At 40.7% G+C, this 23,826-nt stretch overlaps 1 protein-coding gene across 3 annotated transcripts in view; it reads right to left on the bottom strand.

The window, feature by feature from the left end:
- Positions 1–23,826, bottom strand: part of RPS6KA3 (ribosomal protein S6 kinase A3) — a 127,461-nt gene that overhangs the window by 28,692 nt on the left and 74,943 nt on the right. For 2 of the 3 annotated variants that reach the window (XM_034755488.1, XM_034755505.1), the window contains 8 exons: positions 21,791–21,828; positions 21,327–21,469; positions 15,705–15,775; positions 3,904–3,992; positions 3,746–3,810; positions 3,553–3,655; positions 3,053–3,177; positions 1,525–1,650 (listed from right to left, as the gene is read on the bottom strand). In XM_034755488.1, the coding sequence (XP_034611379.1) occupies positions 1,525–1,650; positions 3,053–3,177; positions 3,553–3,655; positions 3,746–3,810; positions 3,904–3,992; positions 15,705–15,775; positions 21,327–21,469; positions 21,791–21,828 (760 nt within the window). The remainder of the gene's footprint in view (positions 1–1,524; positions 1,651–3,052; positions 3,178–3,552; positions 3,656–3,745; positions 3,811–3,903; positions 3,993–15,704; positions 15,776–21,326; positions 21,470–21,790; positions 21,829–23,826) is intronic. The other variant, XM_034755497.1, reaches the window with a different exon arrangement.

Genomic DNA, 23,826 nt, shown 5'->3' with positions numbered 1-23,826 from the left:
GAGAAGGATGATCAATCAGCAGAAAAATTGATCTGCAACATGTACAATTTACCTGATGAGGAGAGCTGCAACAAGGCACAGTGATATTGTTCTCCAAGTGTCGATCACTAGAGGCATGGACCCTAACAAGCGATACATTGCGCTGCAACATCCAAAGAGCTCACTTTCAAGTGGAGTCCGGCAAACTGCAACAATGCCACACTACTCTCACCAGAGAATATGGGTTGGACCAAACATAATGGAGAACTGGTACCCAAGCTAACGTCACTGGAGCAAATCCCTGACAGCTATGCAGAAATTACTAGCAGTGGATGTGTCGAAGGGTGCACATCACAATGTTGTTGCAGCAGAAATGCTGCACTGGGGCCTTTAAATGCAAGGAGTCTGTCGGCACATGTAGGAACTGTTAAATTATGTTTTTTTAAACAATGTGCAGGAAATATAGTAGCTGTTTTTACTGGAATAAAAACCACAGAAAAAATACATTTTCCCCCAAATTTTAATTAAATTTTGAACTTAATTTAGAAAGTGAAATATTCAACATTCAGCTTGGTAATCATTTATTTCAGATTCAGTGCATTCAAATTATGAAAGATAATTTGTTTACCTACTTTCCCCCCCAAATGCATCTTACATCTTATTTTACAGAAAATGTATCCAGTTTATGACTAAAACCAGACTGCTGGCAAGTAAACAAATACCTCTGTTGGAATTCAAGGGTCCTTGTAAGTAACCTATATATCAGACTATATGAGTGTGAAACCAAAATAGAACCATTCAGACGTATGGACAGAATTGTTCAATAATTCTAAAAAGTAAATTGCTTCAAAATATAACAAAGATTTTAAAAAAGTTTGCCAAACTGTTTCTGCTTTGCCATTTACACAGATTTCCCCATTGGTAAGACAAATTTTATTGCCCTTTATTCATTATAGTAACGTTTTTGAAATTTAGATCTGATTCACTTAGCTTCCCTTAGTGCTTTTAAACATACATTAAAAACCTTGTTAAAATATTAATGATTTAAACCAAGGAAATGCAGAGTTGAGGTTCCCTCTGGAGAAAAAAAAAAAAAAAAAAAAAAAAAAAGCCAGTGGTACTAACCTACACAACCAGCACAGCTAGGAACAGGGATTTATGTAATCATCTATATATCTACTTTGGAACTAAAAGAAACAATTATCTAATCATTGTAATTTTTGTATATAATGCATAGTAATAATATACTTAGTAATAATGCTTAGTAATGCAGTCTCCTTGGTGTATATTCTCTCCCAGAAGCATGTATGTAATAGAGTTAGATAGGTGTTTCATGGGGAACATTTAAAAAAATAAAATAGCAACAAAACATGACATTTAATGAATATGTGACATTTGCATTCACAATTTTTTCTATTCATTTAAGAAGAAAACAATTTTCTATTTTGTTATGGTAGATAAATTTAAGCTAACATTGACCTATGAGTGTAAATTCTGAAAATATGATTTTGTTAGCAATTAAAAAAAACTCTTAACAGTGGTTACCTTAACTGCATATTCCATATTCGTAGCTTTATGTATACATCTCTTGCAGATAGAATAAGAACCAACCCCAATGTCTTCTTTTACTTCATATCCATCAGTAAACTGAATGCTGTTCCTGTGCAACTGCTACCAAAATATTATTATTAATTGATGATTACTTTAAAAATATTCATCATCTACATTACAAATCAATTGGAACTAGAAACATTTGTTCCCTATAGTTTTTTAAATTGATAATCTTAGGTCAAAATCTTTTCGAAATCCCATAACCATCTGTTTGAAGAAGATATATTATAAATCATATAAACCCCATCCATTTATAGCACATCATTCTATGACAAATCTACATTTGGGATTCCTGCTCTATTAATTTAAACAAATATGAAACAGAAAACAGATCAGAAGTCTTCCCATTAATCTTAATAAATACCATTTTTTCTGGTCTCATCTGCCAAAAAATGAATAAGGTAATTATTATTATTATTTTTTTTTTTGCAAGTGCAGTGCTCAGTATGAGAAATTTAGACACAGTGAATACAATCAAATTCACTGGGAATTGTAGGCATCAGTAGGAATGGAAGTAGAAGTGTCATCTGAGTCTGGGGATAAAAGACAGAATGAGTGACTGTCAACCTGTTTTGCATGGTAAGAAAATGGCATTTTGATACAGGGAAGCAGTAGGGGAGTTTGTGCAAAGGATGCCTAACTTTAGCAGGAAGCCATCTGGGTATCCTGCAGACATGCAAAGGGGAAATAAGCACATGAAATAAGAATGAGGAAGTGGTTGAAGGGGTACAGAGGAAAGGCAGCAGAGAAGTTTTGAGAAATGTTTACAAGATGAGGAAGCAGTACGGAGAACTCCATCTGCAAGTTTGTGCAAAGAAAAGAGACCACAGCAGAAGTTGCAGAAAAACTGTTGGCGGAGATTCAGGACTGAAGGGCAATAAGCAGCATAAACTCCAAGAGACTACATGGCCCCAACTCTATTATACTCCCCACCATATTTCAGAGGGGTTTTGCTGCATAGTATGAACCCAATGTTTATCCTATAAAACAGAGGAAAATGATCTACATGCAATTTTTTTTTTTTTAATAAAAACTGACTTTATAAAGAAAATGTAAAACATTTTCAAAATGTTAATCCTGGATTATTCAGATATTTGAGCAGTCATTATGACTCAGATGCTAAAATGCTTGCTTTTTAGGGGTCAAAACCCATCCCTGATCACACCCAACGTATAGAAGCAGTAGGTTCTGCACTGACAAGGTGCTGTTCTTTGGATAAAATAATTTGAGGTGTATTTTTCTTGTCTTTAGTTGATGAAGTTTTCATGACACTTCACGAAGAACAACAGAGGATACACCCCAGTCTTACAGTACTATTAATATCAGTCTAATTATTATAAAGTGTTTTCAGGTATCTTGTTTACGAAAGGCATGACAAAGCTACATCTTATTTTATACAAAGGAAACTCATTTTTAAATTTGTTTTCATACATTATGTTTATTCTTAAGTAATTGCACTCACCTGAACAATTGAATGAACCCCAACTGTCTGCATTGCCTGGCTTTCATCATCTGATGCAATAGCAACGAAACTGAATCCCCGAAAAAGCTGATGTGCATTAGCACTAGGTGGAATACCAGGCGAATCTGAAAAACAGAACAAATGTCTTCAAGAAGACTTCTTGCCAATTTATTCAAAAAATCCCAAAGCAGTAAGTAATCAGAATTCCTAATATGCACTGAATAAAAATGAGCATAAAATCATAGTGTAAAATTCTTTTCCAGTGTTAAAACTATAAACCGGTTTGGAGATTGTTAATTACACAAAGTATTTTTGCATCCTCATTATACAAATGCACAAGTAATGAACTGCTGTTCATATCACCTACAGGCTTATATAAAATCTTTCATATAATGTAGTCAGTCAAATCTACCCCGATAGAAGACAATTTATGAAAATTAAAATGACTGAAAGTTTCTTCTACTTTTGAATACTCAAATTACAGTTAATTATTCTCTCACCTTTCGGTGTTTTTGCTGTAAATTCAGGATCAAAATAAAATGTATCCTCTGGCCTGCCAGTTGCAGGTTTAAAAGGTGGATGAATTTCTCTTCTGTATAATTTCTAAAGAGAAGGCAGCAGTGAAAGTGAATTAAAAATAATTATAACAATTATAATTTCCTTATAAAGAAGCTCTTTTACTAAACTACTCACATTCCAGTCTATTGTGGAGAAAAAGAAATGCCTCTTAATTTCTTCAACTCCATCTGGACCTGCCCCTATTATAAAAAAAGAAAAAAGGCTGTGAATAATAGTTTATTTACTGTGAAGAACTAATAGCTGAAATAATTATTTTTGTATGAGTATTTTACCTAATCTGTTTGCAGGGTTTCGTTTGAAGAGCATTCGGAGAAGACTCTGTGCTTCAGGACTTAAAAATTGGGGCATTCCAAGTTTGGCTCTATACAACAAAAACACATTAATAGCATACACATGCTTTTAGGCAAGAATCAACTATTTACTTTTTTTCTAGTCCTTCACTCTAACCACATCAGGCAACTTAATTGATAATTTGGCTTCAGACATCAGAAACAAAATAAAGTGCTGTCAATCATGTAGACATATAATCTCAAACTTCCCTATTCCAGGAGTGTAATATTTCAAGTACTGGACCAGGAACATAAGAGGCCGAGGTAGTAGGAAGGAAAGTAGGTGTTGATGAGAAGGCTTACATTTAGTTGTTTTTTGTAGTCAACTGTTACCAGTCTATGGCAAGTAAGCCAGTCTCCTTGACAAAGAGAAAAGCAGTCTTGGGAGGAAGTCTGATCTAAGAAAATGGCCAAAATTTGGGATGCAATTTAAATATCCATGTAGTACTGCAGGCAGGAACTGCTGAGTTAGAAGACACAAGTAGGACATATCCTGAGACCATTAGAAAAACACTGAATGCTCCCCTCTCGGCAAAGAGGCAGACAAGTAGGTGGTAAGAAAAAGCAGTATCTGGTATAATAGTGGATGTCTAATACCCACCACGATCAGAGTTTGGAAAGAGACCATTTGTCATGTACGTGTCTAATTCTTTTCCCCTCATTTCACCAGTTTGTCAAGTCCTGCCTCATTTTCAAAATGAAAAACTGGAATACATGACAGTAAAGGGAAAGATGTGAAGACAAATGGTATTTAGCCCTCTATTTTAGAGTCATCCTTCCTGCCCCCATGACCTCTTATGGTAATTTTCTTGACACAACACAGACCTGGGAATTTTTGGGGGGGGGGGGGAGGAGGATTTATTACCCCATTTCAAGTCAACTTATTTCTTGCATCTCTTCTTGTCCTCCTGGGTTTTTGGTTTTGACTTTTCTGTATTTTTATTTTCTCACACTATCCCAAGTTCCTCACACTACCTTTCTTCTCCCATCTAATGGTGCGCACACATTTATCACATCTCAATCTCTACCCTCCTTTTTCATCAGATACTGTGGTGATGGGCATGGTGAAAGAGACTGGGATCAGTTACCTACTGTAACTATGGTTCTTCGAGATGTGATGCAGATGTGTATTCCAAATAGGTAAGTATGCTCCCTGCTCATTGGAGATTTTGCCTAGTAGTACCTGTAGAGGGGCGGTGCTTGGACCTCATGCCTTTAGCCCCTCCCCTAGCTATATGAGGCAGTGGTGCCAGACCCCTCTCAGTCCCTTTGTACCAAATGTCCAGGGGAAGACTGATGCAGAGGGGATCGAGGGTGGGTCATGGAATACATGTCTGCATCACATCTCAAAGAACCACAGATATAGTAAGTAACAGTTTCTTTTCTTTGAGTAGATGCAGATGTGTATTCCAAGTAGGTGACTAGCGAGCAGTACTTCCATCTGTAGGCGGGTTTCGGAGGTTACCGACATTAGCGTCTGCTCTGGAAGAAGCAGAGATCATGTAATGGTCCGTAAATGTATGTACAGATGACTATGTGGCCACCCTACAGATGTCTAATATGGAAATGTCATTGAGGAATGTCACCATTACCTGCGCTCTCATTGAATGTGCCCATATCTGCTGAGGCGGTGTAGCCAACACTATCTCATACGCAGTCTTGATACAAGACGTTATCCAGCTAGAGATGGTCTGCACAGAGACTGCTTGACCCTTCATGAGGTCTGCATATGATAGGAACAGGTGACACGAAGCATGAAACTGTTCAGTCCTGTTCAAAAAAAGCTAGACCAGTGGTTCTCAACCTGTGGCCCAATCAGCACAAAGCTGCGGCCCATGTGACATTCTTAGGGCCATACAGGTAGTATTGGATGCGTCCCACAATGGTAAAAAGGTTGAGAACCACTGGGCTAGACAGCGTCTATCATCTAACTTATGGAAGTGTTGTTCCTCCAGGGAGGAATGCGGCTTAGGGAAAAATACAGGCAAGTACACAGCTTGGTTCAAATGAAACTGAGAGACCACCTTGGATACAAGTTTCAGATGTGGCTGGAGCGTAACCTTGTCCTTGGAGAACTGTAAGGAGGCCCAGCCATCAGGGCTTGTAACTCACACCCCCTCCTGGCACAGGTAATGGCTATCAAGAAGGCAGTTTTATGAGACAAGAGGGACAGTGGTCAGGAAGCAAGGGGCTCGAATGGAGTCTCCATTAGAGCTGCTAAGACCATATTCAGGTCCCATGAGGGGACTAGCTCTTGGACAGGAGGATACAGGGAGAGAACTCCTTTCAGAAATCTCATCACCACTGCATTGGAGAAAGTGGATTTCCCTTAGATAGGTGGATGAAATGCCAATATTGCTGCCAAGTATACTCTGTGAGAACTGAGTGCTAATTCAAATTCATGAAGGTGTAGCAGGTAATCCAAGATGTCCTGGATAGAACTCTCCACTGGATGGGTCCCACAGACCAAGGACCACACAGAAAACCTCTTCTACTTTGCCAAGTAGGCCGTTCTAGTGGAAGGCTTCTTACTGTTAAATAGGACCTGTTGGACAGCCTCGAGCAGTGCTCTTACTCCTTGTTCAGTCATGCAGCAGCCACTCCGTAAGGTGCAGGGAGCTGATCGCTGGATGCAGAGTGCAGCCGCAGTCACGTGTGAGGTCAGGAAGGAGAAGTAGCAGCAGCATGGGAGGCTGAACTGACAGGGTGAGAACCAGCACTGCTTTGGCCATGTCAGGGCAATCAGGATAAGCCTGGTTCGATCTGCCTTGAGCTTGGTGATGACCTGGGGAATGATCAGGATAGGAGGGAATGCGTACAGCACAATCAACTGCCAGTTGCAAAGGAAAGCATCAGAGAGGGAGCCTGAGCTGAGCTCCTTCCGAGAGCAGAATAGATGACACTTCCTATTTTCCCCCATTGCAAACAGGTTGATAGTGGAGCTGTCCTTTGGATGGTTTTCACAATGTGGGGTCTCTAACTTCAGGGACCATTTATGGCTCGGAGAGAAAAACCTGACATGATCTGTGAGGCGATTCTGGACTCCTGGTAAGTGGACAGCTATCAGGGTGATGTCCTCTTTGATGTAGAATTGCACAGGTTGATTGTCTATAGGCAGAATGATCTGGAGTGGACTCTCCCTTGTTTATTCACATAGTACACCATGGCAGTATTGTCGGTGAGTATGTGAACCACTGAATGCCTGCTGCGGTCCCGGAAGGCACGTTATGTCCATTGTGGATGACCCTAAGCTCCAGCACGCTGATGTGGAGCAAGGTTTCCTGTTCCAACCACAGGCCCTGCACCCTTAAAGACTTCAGATGCGCTCCCTAATCCAGAAGAAACATGTTGGTAACTACTGACTTGGTTAAAGAAGGCTGAGTGAAGGGGACCCCTTGGCACACATTACATAGGGACTCCCACCAGTGCAAGGACTCCAGGACTGATGGAGGAAGGAAAACCAACCTGTCCAAAGAATGCAGGGCAGGGAGGTAAGCCATCCTGAGTCACATCTGAAGAGAGCGAAGATGCAACCTGGAGAGTTGTTCCACCTAGGTGCAAGGGAACACGTGGCCCAAATGCAACCGTTGTGGATGGTTGTGATTGCAAACAGAGGCATAGCTGTCAAATGGCCTGGAAGTGGTTAGTCAGCCACAGCACCATTCACTTCATGGAATCTAATAGGGCCACAATTAATTCTATTTGCTGAATGGGAGCCAAGGTCGACTTCACAGTGTTTACAATGAGTCACCAACGGTTGAGTAAACATAGTGTAGTATTCATGTGGGTGAGAACCTCCTCTCTGGAGCTGCTCTTCAGCAACCGGTTGTCAAGATAGGGGAAGATATAGATTTCCATCCTCCTGACGTACACCATGACCACCGCCATGCATTTGGTGAAGACTCAGAGAAGAAGAGGCACCAAATGGTAGAATATTGTTCTGAAAGTGGCAGTCCCCTACCATGAAGCAAAGAAACTTCCTGTGGCTCAGTAGAATGGCCACATGGAAGTAAGCATCTTGAATGTCCAGAGCAGCTAATCAGTCATTCTGAGACAAAGCAGGGAGGATAACTGATAGGAATGACCATGCGGAACCTTATGTATTTCATGAATTTGTTGAGTCATCAGAGGTCGAGGATGGGCCTCATCCCACCCTTTTATTTCGGTACCAGGAAATACTGAGAGGAGAACCTGTGACCCAGGTGTTCTCATGGAACTTCCTCCACCGCTCCGAACTCTAGCAGTGAGCAAAGAGCAGTTTCTTGGGAAACGAGTCCCTGAAAAGGTCTGGGGAAGGATTTGGGGAGGGGGCATGGAGCGAAACTGGATGGCATAGCCCAATCTGACAGTGTCTAGGACCCAGCTGTCGGAAGTAATTGAGACCCATTGTAAAAGCAGGCCAGCCTGTTTCCAAAGGAATGGGAGGATGAAGAGGAAGGATGAACAACAACAACTGGAACACCACTCTGGACCGAGTCAAAATTGGTGCTTAACAGGCGCTGAGGGAGGGTGCGCAGACCGGCCAGGCCCCAAGCTCGAATGCTTCCTCCTGTCAGAGCTCTCCCTCTTCCTGGGTTAATCTCACTGTTTTAGGGGGAGGGCTGCACAAAATGATGCTGCATCCTGCATGGCTATTATTGTTACACCTTGTAGTGGCATCTCTGCCTGGGTGGCATGTACACCCCCAGACACCTTACGGTAGCACTTGAATCCTTAAAGGAATGCAAGGTTTCAGCAGTCTTATTCGAAAACAAGATTTGGCCACCGAAAGGGACAAGTCCTCCATCATTTGCTGGAGATCCAGCATGATCTCCGAGTTCTGTAGCCAGGCAGCCCTCCTCATAGTAATCTGAGGCCATCGCCCTGGCTGACATGTCTGCAACATCAAGGGCAGGTTGCAAAGACGTTTTAGCCACCAAGCAGCCCTCAGCGACAAATGCCTGAAATTCATCACAGGTAGCCGTAGGCAACTGTGGGCACCTGATCTGCAGCCACCAATGCACCATGAGCAGGCGATCTCACTTTTGACTTGGACAATGAGCAAGGCCTCTGGGAGCAAGGAGCTTCCCACTAAGCCCAAGGGGGCCACTGGGATGGGTAAGGCATTGGTGGCCAATAGGTGCCAGACCCGGAGCCTCCAACCCCGCCACGGGGCACATGCCAACCCGGTAGCCGTACTAGTCTACTGATGGCCTTTAGACTTCCTCCGGCAAAGCATAGCAAAAGGACCCTGATTCTGAGAGAGGTAGCCAACAAGCTATCCAACTCATCTATGACACAAAGAACTGGCTCTCCCAATGTAGTCAGCACCATCAGTGCTGAAACATCAGTGCTGCAGGCAAGGTCGGCCCCGGTGCAAACACTGGTACCAGAGCACCTCGATCCCAGGGGACAGCAACAACCTTGACAGAACCATCTGCAGCGTCAATTGCGTTGGTGTGGAGGAAGAACCCTGTACTGAAAAACCTTGTACTGGTTCCAGTACAGTGTTCATACCAACCCCTAGGAGGGGGGCTTCCTGGTGCAGTGACGAAGGGCATGAGAGTTCAATGGCATGCTCCAACTGGGGTGGGGAGGGTCCATCGTGGGCACCAGCCTTGCAAAATCTTAGAACAGCAGCAAAGACAGGACTGAAAGGTAGAGTAGGTCTGCTGACATCACGGACACTGTTGGCACCGATATTATTCCTGCCAGTACTGGACTCAATAGACACCTGGAGGCTGGAACTGGAGTCGATGGTAGGAGATGTCTGCCCTCTCTAGCCTGTACCAAGGGGGGGGGGGGTCAGAGGAACCTGTGCCATTCCACACACCAGAGCCAACCCCTTGCCGGTCTGCACTCTTCCTAGGGCAGGCAGAAGAGTCACCCCGGGACTTGCACTGCTCACAATTGGCTTTTGAAACCTCTTCTTTAGCACCAATGACAGAAAACTACTCCTGCACCTCTCTGAAGGCCCCTGACCTGCAATGGGAGGCAGTAGCACTTTCCGAACTGGAAGGCGATCTGTGGCCTGAGAAAGGCCTCGGTACCGAGTCAGGCTTCAGGGCCTGTTCAAGCAAGTGTTGCTTGAGGGGAAGGTCTCATGCCATCTGAGTCACCTTTTTAAATGATCTACAGATTGAACAGCACAGGTGGACTTTGCCAAGGCAGAGCAAGCACCTCCTGTGGGGTCACTGTTAGGAATTGCCACTCCACATGAAGGGCAATTCTTGAATGCTGGTGAGGGCATCACCAGGGAGCACTACCACTATACTATAGTCTAAAACTTTTACTCTAACACTAACTAACTAACTTGACTATATACAACAAAACTAGGCTAAGAGGATGAAGTGCAAAGTTATGAAATGATAGCCACACAGAGCTCTGACTCCAGGTGACGGGCAGTGAGAAGGAACCGGGGGGTGGGAGGGAAATGAGGGTTTGAGGCAGTGCTGTCTCATATAGCCAACGGAGGGGCTAAAGGAACGAGGGCCGCCCCTCTACGGATACTGTTAGGTAAAAAGCTCTGGCAAGCGGGGTGCACAAACGCCTACTTGAAATACACGTCTACATCTGTTCGAAGAAGAAAGATACAATTTCCTTTCCCCCCTCCCTTAACCTGTCTCCCCATCACATCCCAAAGTTTCTTCCATCCCTCTACACTTCCACAAGGATCCACAACACAGACTACAAGAGGGTATCCAACTTCAATCTATTCTGAGCAAGAGGTGCCATCAGCCAAGCTACTTGCAGGAGAGTGCCACCTCCCCACTACCTCATCACACACCATTAATCAGGTCCTTAGTAAGTTACCAAATTTCCCATCTCCTCCTGCACAGCAGAAGTTGGAGAAAAATCTCTTCTTTCTCTATTGGCTCTTCAATATTGTAGTACACATTATGAAAAAGATCAGTTGACTGGTGATGATGGTGCCTGATCATCAGCTACTCCTCTGGTGATCATGAATCTCTAGTAGTTACATTCTCACATGTGCAGTTTCTATGCAGTGCCTTTCACTGCATTCATTCTACAAGATATCATTTCCATTCATGGCTGAACATCAGTTGAGCAGGAGCAGGGCGCTGCTGCCTGATGACTGCTGAAGGACAGCCATGTGGACTTGTAGCACAAGAAAGCTATTTGGAGGCCACAGACCAGGAGACCGGATGTGTTGGGATTATATTGAAAGATTAAAAATTAATTTTTAAATAGATAATCATCCAAGACAGCTCCTCAAACTAGAACGTGAGGCTTGGTCTACACTACAAAATTAGGTCAAAGTAAGGCAGCTTACATCAACATAATCATGTCAGTGTCTACACTAGAATGCTGCTTCCACTGAAGTAAGTGGCCTGCTACACCAACATGACTCCATCTCCATGAGAGGCATAGCACTTATGTCGGTGTAGTTAGGGCGATGCAGTGTCTGTACAGACACTGTATAGATGCTGCATTACTTACTTCAGCTGTTGGCTGTCATTCTTGTCAATTTCACAACTGTCTCTGGCTCAGAGCAGCAGCAGGGCTTGCAGGTGGAGATATGAAATTGACAAAAATGTCAATTTCACTGCTGGTAGACTCCCTGCTGTGAAACTGATCCTGGTGCTGGGCTCACAGCTGGAGCCCCAACCACCTACCCTGGGATGACAGCCCAAGTTATGAGCCTGGCATGGGGCTCAATTTTACAGCACAGAGTCTACCAGCAGTGAAATTGATATTCTTGTCAATTTCAGGGCTCCAGTTGGGAGCCTGGGCTGCTGCTTTGAGGTGCAGGCAGCTGTGAAATTGACAAGAATTCCAATTTCACTGCTGGTAGGCTCCTTGAGCCCATGCCAGGCTCACAACTCAAACTGTCACCTTGGGGCGGGTGTGGGGCTCCTGCTGTGAACCCTGTGCAGCTGTCAGTGCTCCTCCTTCAGTCAGTGCAAGTACACCACCGACAGGAGGGTAGTGTGGACAGCAATAGCCAATTGAAGACTGTAGGTTGATCTAAATTAAGTCGACCTAATTTTGTAGTGTAGACCAGCCCTAACTATGGCAAGTCAGGATGGGAGATTGACTGCTTTGAGAGAACCAAATCTATGTCTAAAAGCAGAGGTGTCACTGATCTTCTGGAGAAGAAGCTCAATGGATAAAGAGAGAGAATACAGTTGAAACTCCAGAGTTTTTGCATCTACCAGAGTAAGTAGTGGATCCAACTACTGTAGTTGCAGGACATAACTCCCTTTCCTTAAATTGCAGCGACTAGGACGGTCATTGCTTATTTTCTGTTATGGCAGAGGACCCTTCTCTAAATCCTCAATTGGCCACAGCAGAAAGCAAAAATGACTACTGTCAATGGAGAGTTTCTAGGTTATACAGCTGCATGAGTGACCGCAATCTTGTCTCCTGTTGCTAATGGGTGGAGACAAATCCTACACAAAAGCACTGGATAGGAAAAGAGCTGCATAAAAAATTAATCTCATTACTGCAAACTATGATTCCTTCAAATGACAAAACTTCTCAATTTTAAACAAACAAAAAAACCACTTTCTTGGTCCTGTCTTGAAAGCAAAGTACCCAAACAAATGTAAGTGCGCTGTAGGAAGAGTGCATTGTGTGTGAATTTAAGGGGAAGAGGAGGGAGTAGTGAAGTTATGTGCCTTAAACAGTGCACAGTGGAACATGTGTTTAGTAAACCATTCCCACAAATGGTAAATGGTTCTAAGAGTATTTGGGGAAGAGACATATGAGACAGTTCGGTACTACATTTCTTTATTTTATATCACATTTTTGTACAATAATCCCAATTAAACAATATAGTTTCAAAACTGAAATTAAAATCTAGAAGATGAAAAAAATAACAGAATAGGCAAGGGAGAAAAGACGTGTGCTCAGATGAGATATGAAAATAGTTGGAGAGTCAATTAGCTAGAAAGACATAGGCAGGTTGTTTCACATGGCAAAGTACAGAGAAGACACTTGCACCAACTGAAGAAAGACTGCACTGAAGGATAGAGAGAACTCCTATGTGGATAAGCAGAGTAAAGGATGTAAAGATGTGGTATCTGAGAGACAGGCAGAAACAAAGCCACAGTTTTAAAAAAATGAGGTGGGAAATTTGAATTGGCTCCTGACATTTATGGGGGGAAGCAACTGTCTCAGGCTGGCCATGATATATGGTTTTGTGCTTCTTGTACACATGATACTCCTGGGGGAATTCTCATTAAAAAATTAAAAACTCTGTGCACAATAGTTTACAATTCTGCAAAATTCTGCATAGTTTATTTGTCAAAATAATACTATACAATCACACCAGTTTCAATTATTTTGGCAATTTATTTCAAAATATAGCAGCAACTATATACGGCCAGTCTACACTACCAGCTAAGTCGGCACCACTGCGATAGATGCAGCAGTGTCAATTAAGTGGATCTGGCGAAGACACGCTAAATCGATGGGAGAGCGCTTTCCTATTGATGTCTGCACTCTACCTCTCCAAGAGACGGAAGCTATGTCGACGGGAGAGTGTCTCCCATCAACATAGCATGGTGTAGACACCGCTATAAGTCGACCCAAGTTACGTCAACTTCAGTTACATAACTTATGTAACTCAACTAATGTGACTTAGATCGACCTACAGCATTAGTGTAGACCAGCCTGATGTCTAACAATACAGACAAAAAATTCCTCTAGGAGTAGAGTTAAGGAAAACCCTAAGACAACTCAGTTCCTGTTTCTCTCTCCCCACCCCCCAGAGCCCAGCAGGGGGGCCAGGCCAGACATCCACACCCCTCCTCCCAGAGCCTAGCTGCAGGGTGACTTGCACGCACCTCCTCCCCATCAGAGCCCAGCTACAGGCCCCCCAGGCAGATACCTGCACACCCTACCTCCCAGAACCCAGCTGCGGTACCCCTCCCCAGCCCAGACACTCACACTCCCTCCCCCGCCAGAGCCCAGGGATCCAGAGGGAGAAACAGCCTGATGTTGGGTCCCAGGCTTATATGGAGTTTCATGCACACTGCCTCCTTCCTTTAGGGTGTGCGGGGAACTGCAGCTGCCCAGTAGCCTCCAGCTCCCTTACCCGCCCCCGGCAGCGTCATCTACTTGCAAGTGGGTTCTGCTCTGCTGGGTCCAGTGCCCCCTAGTGGTATCCAGCAGCTCTGCAGCCCATTTCTGTGGGGGCAAGAGGGGGAGGAAATTCTGCACAAAAAACATTAATTTCTGTGCAAATTCTGCATTGCACAGTGGCACAGAATTCCCCCATGAGTAACATGAGATGGGCAGCACTGCTTGAATTTGGAGCGTTAGAATTTAGCAATAATTAAGATTAACAGAAGATGATGACATGAATGAGAATTTCAGCCAATGTGGCATAAACTGGAATTGATAAATAGATTTAGAAATGTAAGATGCAGAAGGAAAAGGAAACTTCAAGGCCAAGGATGGCATGTAGAAAAGAGGCAAATGGGAGAGCCGAGCCAGACAGGTAAAGAAAAAAGATGGATTATGTTTACTGATGCACCTCTTTGTCTGAAAGATATTTAGTTGAAGGAATCTGAGAGGAAACCATAAATTTAATTTTTCAGAACAGGCTGTCAACGGACAGGGAAGAGTCATTAAAGTGGTCTAAAGATACAATTTGGAATCAATATATAAGTCAGGGGTCGGCAACCTTAGGCACGTGGCCCTTCAGGGTAATCCGCTGGTGGGCCACGAGATATTTTGTTTACATTGACAGTCTGCAGGCACGGCCTCCCGCAGCTCCCAGTGGCCGCAGTTCACCGTTCCCGGCCAATGGGAGCTGTGGGAAGCAGCACGGGTCAGCGGATTACCCTGACGGGCCGCATGCAGAAGGTTGCCAACCCCTGATGTAAGTAGTAGCTAAGACTGAGGTTAGAGATAAAATAACAAAAGGGGGAAAACAGAGTGAGGGATCGAGAGCTGAGCCTTGTGAGACTCCCCAGCGGAAGGGTCTTAGCACGGAACAGTTAAAGAGAAACAGAAATAGTAGCTTGATAGGTAGGAATGCAACCCTGATATGAAGAAACCAGAGATTCCTTCACAAGTAAAGACGAAGTCTGGAAGGGGAAGAGCTCCACAATATCAAAGACTGTACTGAGATCAAGGAGAACAAGGAGAGACAGCAAGTCTTTGTTAGCAGAAATAAGATCATTAACTACATGATAGTAAGCAATTTCCATGCTATAGCTAAAGCGAACCCAAAGCCCATACTGAAAACAGTCAAGGATACTGGCAGCAAGATGACTCAAAAGGTTAGAGATAGCGCAAGTTCATGAGGGTCAAAGGTGGATGCAGATTTTGGAAAGCTAGGGGAAGGTACCAGGGGAGAGCATTGTTGTCAATAGAGGTAGTGTAAGGAGCAGGGGGAGGAGAAGGGAACAAACAGGAAAAGATGAGGGAGACTGTTTTCTTAAAAGATGGAATTATGTCAGAAATGTGTAGGGTGCAATAAAGAGGAAGGCAGAAGAGGATAATGAAATATCATGGGCACAAAATTGGGGAGAAGATGGGGCTTGAGAAGATATTGTTATAAATTAGGGAAATATTAGATTAAAAGGATGATATGAAATTCTTTGCAACTGGTAAGGGAAAGGATTGGAGGAAAAGGCAAATTAGTTGGGTGGAAAAGGGAATTTATAAAGTGGAATAGGAATAGGGAGTGAGGATTTACCAATACCTTGGAAAATGAGGGAGGAGAAGAAATTAGATTTGAAGCCCAGAGGGCATCCCTGTAGAAGACATATAAGTAAGAGTGTACTCACTTGAGAATCATAGTCATGGTTTCTTTTCTGTCTTTCCCTTGGAAAGGTAGAGTACCCGTGAGCATTTCAAACTGTACAGAGTAAAATTTGCATCAATTACATTAAAAGACTTGGACAAAATCTAATTTTTGATAAAACTACTTAACAGAATAATCTTTTAAAAGTCATGCATATCAACAATTAAGACTTTGCAAAGCAACTGCTTGTGCTACAAGTTTTAATTTTTGCAAACATCTAGAAGTACTTACTGAACTTAAGGTTCCAAAACAGTTTCCATCATTACTCTGTGTTCACACACTTCTAACTTCCTGAAAAAATTCACCTTTTCATCAGCTGTAATTCTCTATGCTTGTTTTTTCCCTAAATACAACTTTCTTTGGGAGCTTGAACAAAACAACTTTGGTTATCTGACAGGTTTCAGAGTGGTAGCCATGTTAGTCTAGATCAGCAAAAACAACGAGGAGTCCTTGTGGCACCTTAGAGACTAACAAATTTATTTGGGTATAAGCTTGTCCACAAAAGCTTATGCCCAATAAATTTGTTAGTCTCTAAGGAGCCATAAGGACGCCTTGTTGTTTTTTTTTTAGTTATTTGAGTTTTTCAAGGGGACAAAAAATACAGTTTTCCCAGGTAAAAAAATATTGCCAGATGTCTCAATAATGGTGAAACAATGTAAATAGTCTTTACTAGAAAAAAAAGTAGTTGGATAATGAAGTTATTCACAATTAAAAAGTGGTTATTGCATATGTATGGGGGAATGTCTGAGGACTTGCACTTAGAAGACCTGCATTGTACATGCATACATATTTTACAATGCCTTTTAATGGGCAACCGCCACTTTTAAAATACTGTTCCTATTCTGAAAGTGACTGTATAAAAGAGGTCTGCAGTATTGTAGCCGTGTTGGTCCCAGGATATTAGAGAGACAAGATAGGAAGAGCTCTGTGCAGCTTGTCTCTTTCACCATCAGAAGTTCGTCCAATAACAGAAAATGCCTCACCCACCTTGTCTGTATAAATGAGGCACATTCTTAGTCTACAAACCTGGTCTCTCTGTATTCAGGTTCATACCTGCTTTGAAAAAGAAAAGTTAACTACCTTTTACTCTTGCAAGCACTATAGAGCTAACTGTGTTCTGCTATTCAGGTTCATAAATTGTTTAAATAATTGTTTATTAATCTCCAATTGCCAGGCCAATTTCATCTCCTGTGCAGCCTCATTGGATGCAATAAAGTTGCATGGTATAACTGAGGGCAGACTTTTTTTTACTTTGGATGATTCATGAGATAAAAAGAATATAACTTGTGATGTTAACAGTTAGAAAAATATCTTTTTATTTGTAATCTGAACAAATATGACCTGCAACACAATATGGTATCACATAATGCCATTTTTACTGTCACCTTTCAGAGTACAACTACATTTTAAGCAGTTGAAGTAGCTTAAGTACTTTTGTAAATTCACACTTGTCAAATTATGTAATTATCAGTTTTAGCACTAATTCTACTATATGGCAGTTTAAGTCATCCTATATATTCAAGGTAGTTTAAAAGGTTAAATCTTTCAGATGTTGTGAGGTGGTGTTAGGTGCTTACATAACTGTAAGACAGTTTAAGTGCTTATGCTGTCAAGGTTTTTTTGCTTCATAAAACCTAGAGAATTTAATTTAAAAATATGTTAGTGATGGTTGGTCACTTAAAATCACCAAGTCATGAAATGATAAAGTTCAGGTTTGAACACCTATGTTAATGTAATTGCATACACTTCTATTCCTGATTTTTCATTATGGCCCAAAAGTTTGAAATTGTAATCAGGAATTCTGAGTGAACAATAACCCGATTACATATGCAATTGCAGTAGTCTCAGATACAAAATATGCAAGTACAATAGCACTCATGCAGTTCTTAAAACCCATGCCTAAATACAGTAACTCCTCGCTTAACGTTGTAGTTATGTTCCTGAAAAATGCGACTTTAAGCAAAATGATGCTAAGCGAATCCAATTTCCCCATAAGATTTAATGTAAATGAGGGGGTTAGGTTCCAGGGAAATTTTTTCACCAGACAAAAGACATATATAACATTATAACATATATAACATTATTTTATATATACTCCTGTTCTTCTTTTTGCGGATACAGACTAACACGGCCCTTACTCTGAAACTTGTCATTATTTTATATACATACATACATATATATATATATACACACACACACACACACAGTATAAATTTTAAACAAACAATTTAATACTGGTACACAACTATGATGATTGTGAAGCTGGGTTGAGGTGGTGGAGTCAGAGGGTGGGATATTTCGCAGGGAATGCCTTACTGCTAAATGATGAACTAGCATTTGGCTGAGCCCTCAAGGATTAACTGGTTGTTAATGTAGCCTCATTCTACAAGGCAGCAGGCATGGAGGGAGGGGAGACAGCACTGTAGACAGAGACACACACCTTGTGTCTGAGAGCGAGAGATGCACATTTCCCCTTTAAGTAGCTGACCCCAGTCTAAAGTACACTGCCTTGTTAATTAGATCAGCTTGCTGAGACCAGCTGCTGCCTGGAAGCTCCCTCCATCCTGAACCCTGTGGTGTGTATCCCCTGCTCTATGGAAATGGGGTAAGCGGGGTGCAGGAACGGGGGGGGGGGAGGAGACACCCTGACATTAGCCCCTCACTTCCCCCCTCCCCTGGTACAGCAAGCAGGAGTCTCTGGGAGCAGCTCCAAGGCAGAGGGTAGGAGCAGCACATGGCAGTGGGGGAGGGACAGCTCAACGCCGGCAACTGATAGTCCGCTGGGCAGCTGCAGCACAGGGAACTTAGGGGAGCAGGGAGCTGATAGGGGGGCTGTCAGTCCATCCTGATTAAAAGCCCCCACCAGCTAGCTCCAGCGGGCTGTTCTTCCTGCAAACAGTGGACAAAGCAGGCGCTGCCAAACAATGTAGCATTATACAACTTTAAAGGAGCAAGTTCCCTAATTGATCAGCAACGTAACAAAACAACGTTAACCGGGATGACTAAGTGAGGAGTTACTGTAGCTAGCTTTTTATAAAAATTATTTCAAAAAACATACAGAGATATGAGATGCTGCCAACTTAACATAGCAGGTGGAGCCTGGAATTTTGCATTTCCTGACTTTAGAAACAAATTGTTCAACTAACCATTTTTTTCTATTTAATATAATGCTAATACAGTATAATTTCACTTCTTCTCACTTTGCTGAACTACAAATCTGATAATCTGACCACACTTCTTGGCAAGGTGTGCTGGAGAAAGGTCTAATCTTATCAAGACTTTATTTTTTAAAAATTACTCTGTACATTCAATTGTGTACTATGAAATACATAATTAAAATTCAACTACCTACACTTACGAAACTAAAAGAACAAAGTAAATTGTATTGCACAGTATAATTATTTTCTGAGGTTTATTTACTTACTTCTAATCTGCAAAGTTTGCAAATACAGAAGTCTCACACTTCATATGAATTAGTGAGATTCTATTTATGAGATATTTCATAAAATGTATAAGTTCCCATCAACATAAAACTACACAAAACTAAGTTATCCTCTTGTAATTGGAGTTCATATATGTCATTTCCATAGATCTTCATCTAAGATCTCTCTATCCTCCTCCCCAAAAGACTACATGGGACCCAGAATACTTTAAGAATAGGATTTTCAAAAATGTTCAGGATTGGCCTTATTCAGCTATTACTGAAGTCAATCCCAAATACCTGGACTTCAATGGGAGCAGACTTCAGCCAATGCTGAACACTTTTGAAAATCCCACCCTAAAATGTTAAATTTTGATAATTACAGTGTCTAGCACACATACACACTATCTTTGGTAGGTGTGTACATGCAAGTACATGCATGCACACACACACTTTCCCTCCATGTGACTGCTTCTTGTAACTGATGCAAAGTGAAAATAAACATGCACTGGTGAAGAAAATGACATGATGTGAAAAATTACAGTTATTGGTGAGATCATCCATCTCCTCTACAGTTTTAAGTAGAATTCCAAGTACTGCACACCTGGCCTACCATCTACATAAGGGACTGCAGGAACTAAGGAGCAATTTGTTTTATTAATTGGTTAGTAAGAACGGTTTTACTAAAAGAAGTTACTGAACAAACAGGTTTTAGCTATACTGGGCAGAGGCTGAAGTAACCATGAAGACTTCTTGCACTGCGTTCCTCAAAATAAGCAAAATAAGATTAACTGAACATCCATTTGGATAGCTCATGTTCTGAGCTAAATTAACCTAAGGCATCAGAGATACAGGCTACAAAAACCAATATTTTATGGAAAATACACTTTATTTCAAGTACTATGGAAGTTTGTCAATTTTTTAAGTGATAGACTTCTAAATTCACCCTCCTGCAAATCAACAGCCAAAGTATTTTTAAGAAAAGTACAATTGGACTCTAAAAATGACATTCAGCCATGTTTATTGACTCTTCATGGTTTCCAATTATAACATATTCAGTTCAAACATAAAATACTTTATTATTATTATTATTATTTTAGTTACCAGCTCTGCAAACTCAATCTGGGATCTAAAACCCAAGTTATGTTCTTTCTAGCTCATTTCCATCAGTACTAAATTACAATCTGATTGCAGAATCTTAGTATTTTTCTGACTATGCCAAAGCCAGAAAAGAATACAGATCACCCTCACTGAGTATGGGCTGCGCAGTGCTAGAAGTAGTAGTGAAAATATATTCTTGTTAGTCAAGTCTGCAGATATGACTGACAAAACACAAATGTAAGATCTCTTTAGTGATCAGGTGCCCTTTTTACATAGTCATTTTCCATATCACAACAGCATTTTACACATTCAAAAGGTGATAGGTGTGTTTTCAGATCTAATAATAAAGAATCTCCTTATCAGATCATAAGGCACACAGAGAGACTGTGCTGTCATAATTATACAGGTATTGCAGAAGCATCAAAAGATAAAACATCTTTCATTTTTAAAAAATCATCATTTGATCTTAATGTTAAAAAAAAAATCATACAATGATTTTTAAAGTATAGAATTGTATTTGGTATTCCTAAACTTTCAAACATAATCCTTTTTTCCTTTTCAAAAATACCTGCATTTGTTATAAATATTTTAAAAAATCCAAGTCTGGTAAAATTTTGTCAATTTAATGGAACTTATTTTTTACAGCTGAAAGTCTAATCAACTCAGTGCAATTGTAAATTTTATCTCTGTGCAAATAAAGCAGCTTTCATTATTCCCTGTTAGTTTGAAACTGAGATGATAAAGGTGGTCAGAAAAAATTACTTCTAAAAACTACTTTTTCTGTGATTGAATTCAAAGTTTCAAAATTTGAATCCATATGGAAAATATTTTTCACTTTTGAAAAGCAAACTTTTCTGAACACTTTCATTTTTCTATCAGTCTCCGTTAAGAACAGTCATAGGAACACAATATTGCATTCAAGCAAAAGAAAAAAGGTGGAATGATATCTGTGATGTGATGAAATCTGGTGCATGCCGTTGATCCAAACTGAACAGTAGTGCTAATTACTAATAACTTCATGTGACTGGGTTAAGTCAGTCATAACCCACCTTTTGCTATGATTTCCATTCACCAGAAACCTACCATTAAAACACCAAAAGACCACCAGTCTGCACTCTGTGTGTGGCCTCGTCGATTAACTACCTCTGGTGCCATATATTCTACTGTCCCACAGAAGGAATATGCTTTCTTTTCATGATCAATGGACTCTTTGCTTAAGCCAAAATCTGGAAAAAATACGATCTGAAATGAAATGTTCCTACTGGCTAAGAATTTCTAAGCATACAAATATAACTAACACAAAAGCTATAAAACTATGAAAAAAGTCACATTAATGGTCATATCATTACTTTTATTTTTTAAACCAGATTTCTTATTTAAACAATACCACTTCATTTAGTCCATGTTAAATACCACCATTTGTTCACCAAAATTACTTGCAATGCAAAAAAAGAAAAAAATTCAGATTTTACTATATTCCTTTAAAAAACATTCAGACAACTTATGAATTAAAAACTTTTCATAAACTGGAATTTATTTTTATTTACCTGTCAATTTGATATGTCCTTCTTCGTCAAGAAGTATACTAAAAAAAAAAGCGCAGTTTAAAGTATCTTTTAACCTTGTTTTAGAAAGTATACTGACAATCAAAAGAACTTTAACATAAAAAATATCTGTAAAGACAAAGTCACTAATAAAAAATCTAAAGATTTCTGTGGACAACTTTTTTTCTCCTCTGATTCTTTCTTAGTAAAGAATGTGAATGAACACATAATCTGTCTCTTAAGAATTCCACATAATTGAAAGGTATTTGCTAGTAGTTCACATGGCAGCAATAGCTCTTTAATCCTGAATTTTCTATCCACAATACTCACTGAGCAGGGAAACTTATACACAACGCAGAATATTCTAAGGACCAACTCTGTTTCTTTGAAGCATTTTTAATATACACCTCTACCTCGATATAACGCTGTCCTCGGGAGCCAAAAAATCTTACCGCATTATAGGTGAAATTGCGTTATATTGAACTTGCTTTGATCCACCAGAGTGCGCAGCCACCCCCGCGGAGCACTGCTTTACCGCGTTACATTCGAATTAGTGTTATATCAGGTCGCATTATATCGAGGTAGAGGTGGAACAACAAATAGCTCTTATATAGTGCTTTTCATGTGTATTATCTATCTTTGGAGTTTCAATGGAAGTGCTAACAACTTTAAATAGATGCTGTCAAGTTCCTTTTAATCCTATACTCAAAGCTGTGCTGAGTTGCCATTTACTTTTATGCTTTCTTTGGACTTGATCTTGTAACATTGAGTGCCTCCCTTCAGATGCGAAGCATCATCAACTCCCACTGAAAGAATAGGAGTTTAGAGTGCTCAGCATGCTATAGGATCAGGCTCTTTCTGAGAACTAAGAGACCGTATATATTTAAAAGAATAACTCATAGTGGGAATGAGGACCTCAACCAAAACTCCTAAATAATTTTGACCTTTGCTAGTTAACTCTGAGACAAACACACCCAAGGCTTAAGCCCAAGAACAGGAAATCTATGAAGGATATATCATTTATTCAACGACCAATTTCTAGAAAGTATAGTGTGTTTGATTTCATTTTTTCTATTTTAGCTATAATTATTAAAACATTTATTAAAAAGGAAACGGTAACAAGATTGAACAGAGTAATTTCTAAAAACAGTTTTATTATCCTAAAAGCTCTAAAGTTCCCCTTCCTTGATATTTTTATCCTTTTACTTTTGGCAAACAAGTTTTCCCCACTTCTGTGTTTTAAAAGGATCATAAACGAACAACATTTAAAATTCATTCACTTTCCTGTTTGCACATGCTCCAACTATGTAGGAACCATCATGGATCCCATAGAAAAGGTGGTTTTGAAAAGTGATTTATTTCTCAGACTGGGTATGGTATTTTTTAAGGATCTGGAAGACATTCCTCACCAGCTTAGAAAAATGGTCTTACCAGTAAATGGTATTTGTTTGATGAAACCAGCTCAGTTTACAATTTAACAAGTTTTCACTCACATCACGGTTGTATGGACATAAGCAACTAATGGAAAGTGCAGGAATTTAGAACATAATTTATGTGTCCCCAAGTTCCTCCTGAGCACACTACTAGCCATTGACATAGCACTAGTTAGAGTAGTTACAAATAAGACAGAAGACGTGTGCCTTGGTGAAAGCATAAGTTATCAGGTTAAAGAAGAGCTCCATTAGAATCAACAGGGAACATTTATGTAAAACCAAAAAAAGCCAAAATGAGGTGGCATTCTGCAAATAACACTGTCCTAAACACAATACCTTTCAGAAAAGGGGCAGGTACTAGTTTTAGAATGAACACAGAAACAATTCCACTGAAAGTTTGGTCATTGTGGACTGAGCTGGTTTCATAAGAATACAACCATTTCTGGGTAAGAAAAAGTATCTATTCTTTGAGTAAACCAGCTTAGTCTATAGCAATCCCATTTCCACAATATGGAGGAATTACTTTTCAAGAACAAAGTCAAAGAGAATGCTACCAAAAGGAGCACTCGCAGTAGATAGCTATCTAATTCTATAATGCACAGTAAG

This window comes from Trachemys scripta, chromosome 1 (genome assembly GCF_013100865.1).
Source record: "Trachemys scripta elegans isolate TJP31775 chromosome 1, CAS_Tse_1.0, whole genome shotgun sequence".
In the NCBI taxonomy this organism is placed as follows: domain Eukaryota; kingdom Metazoa; phylum Chordata; order Testudines; family Emydidae; genus Trachemys; species Trachemys scripta.
This window is presented reverse-complemented; position numbering and strand designations above follow the sequence as displayed.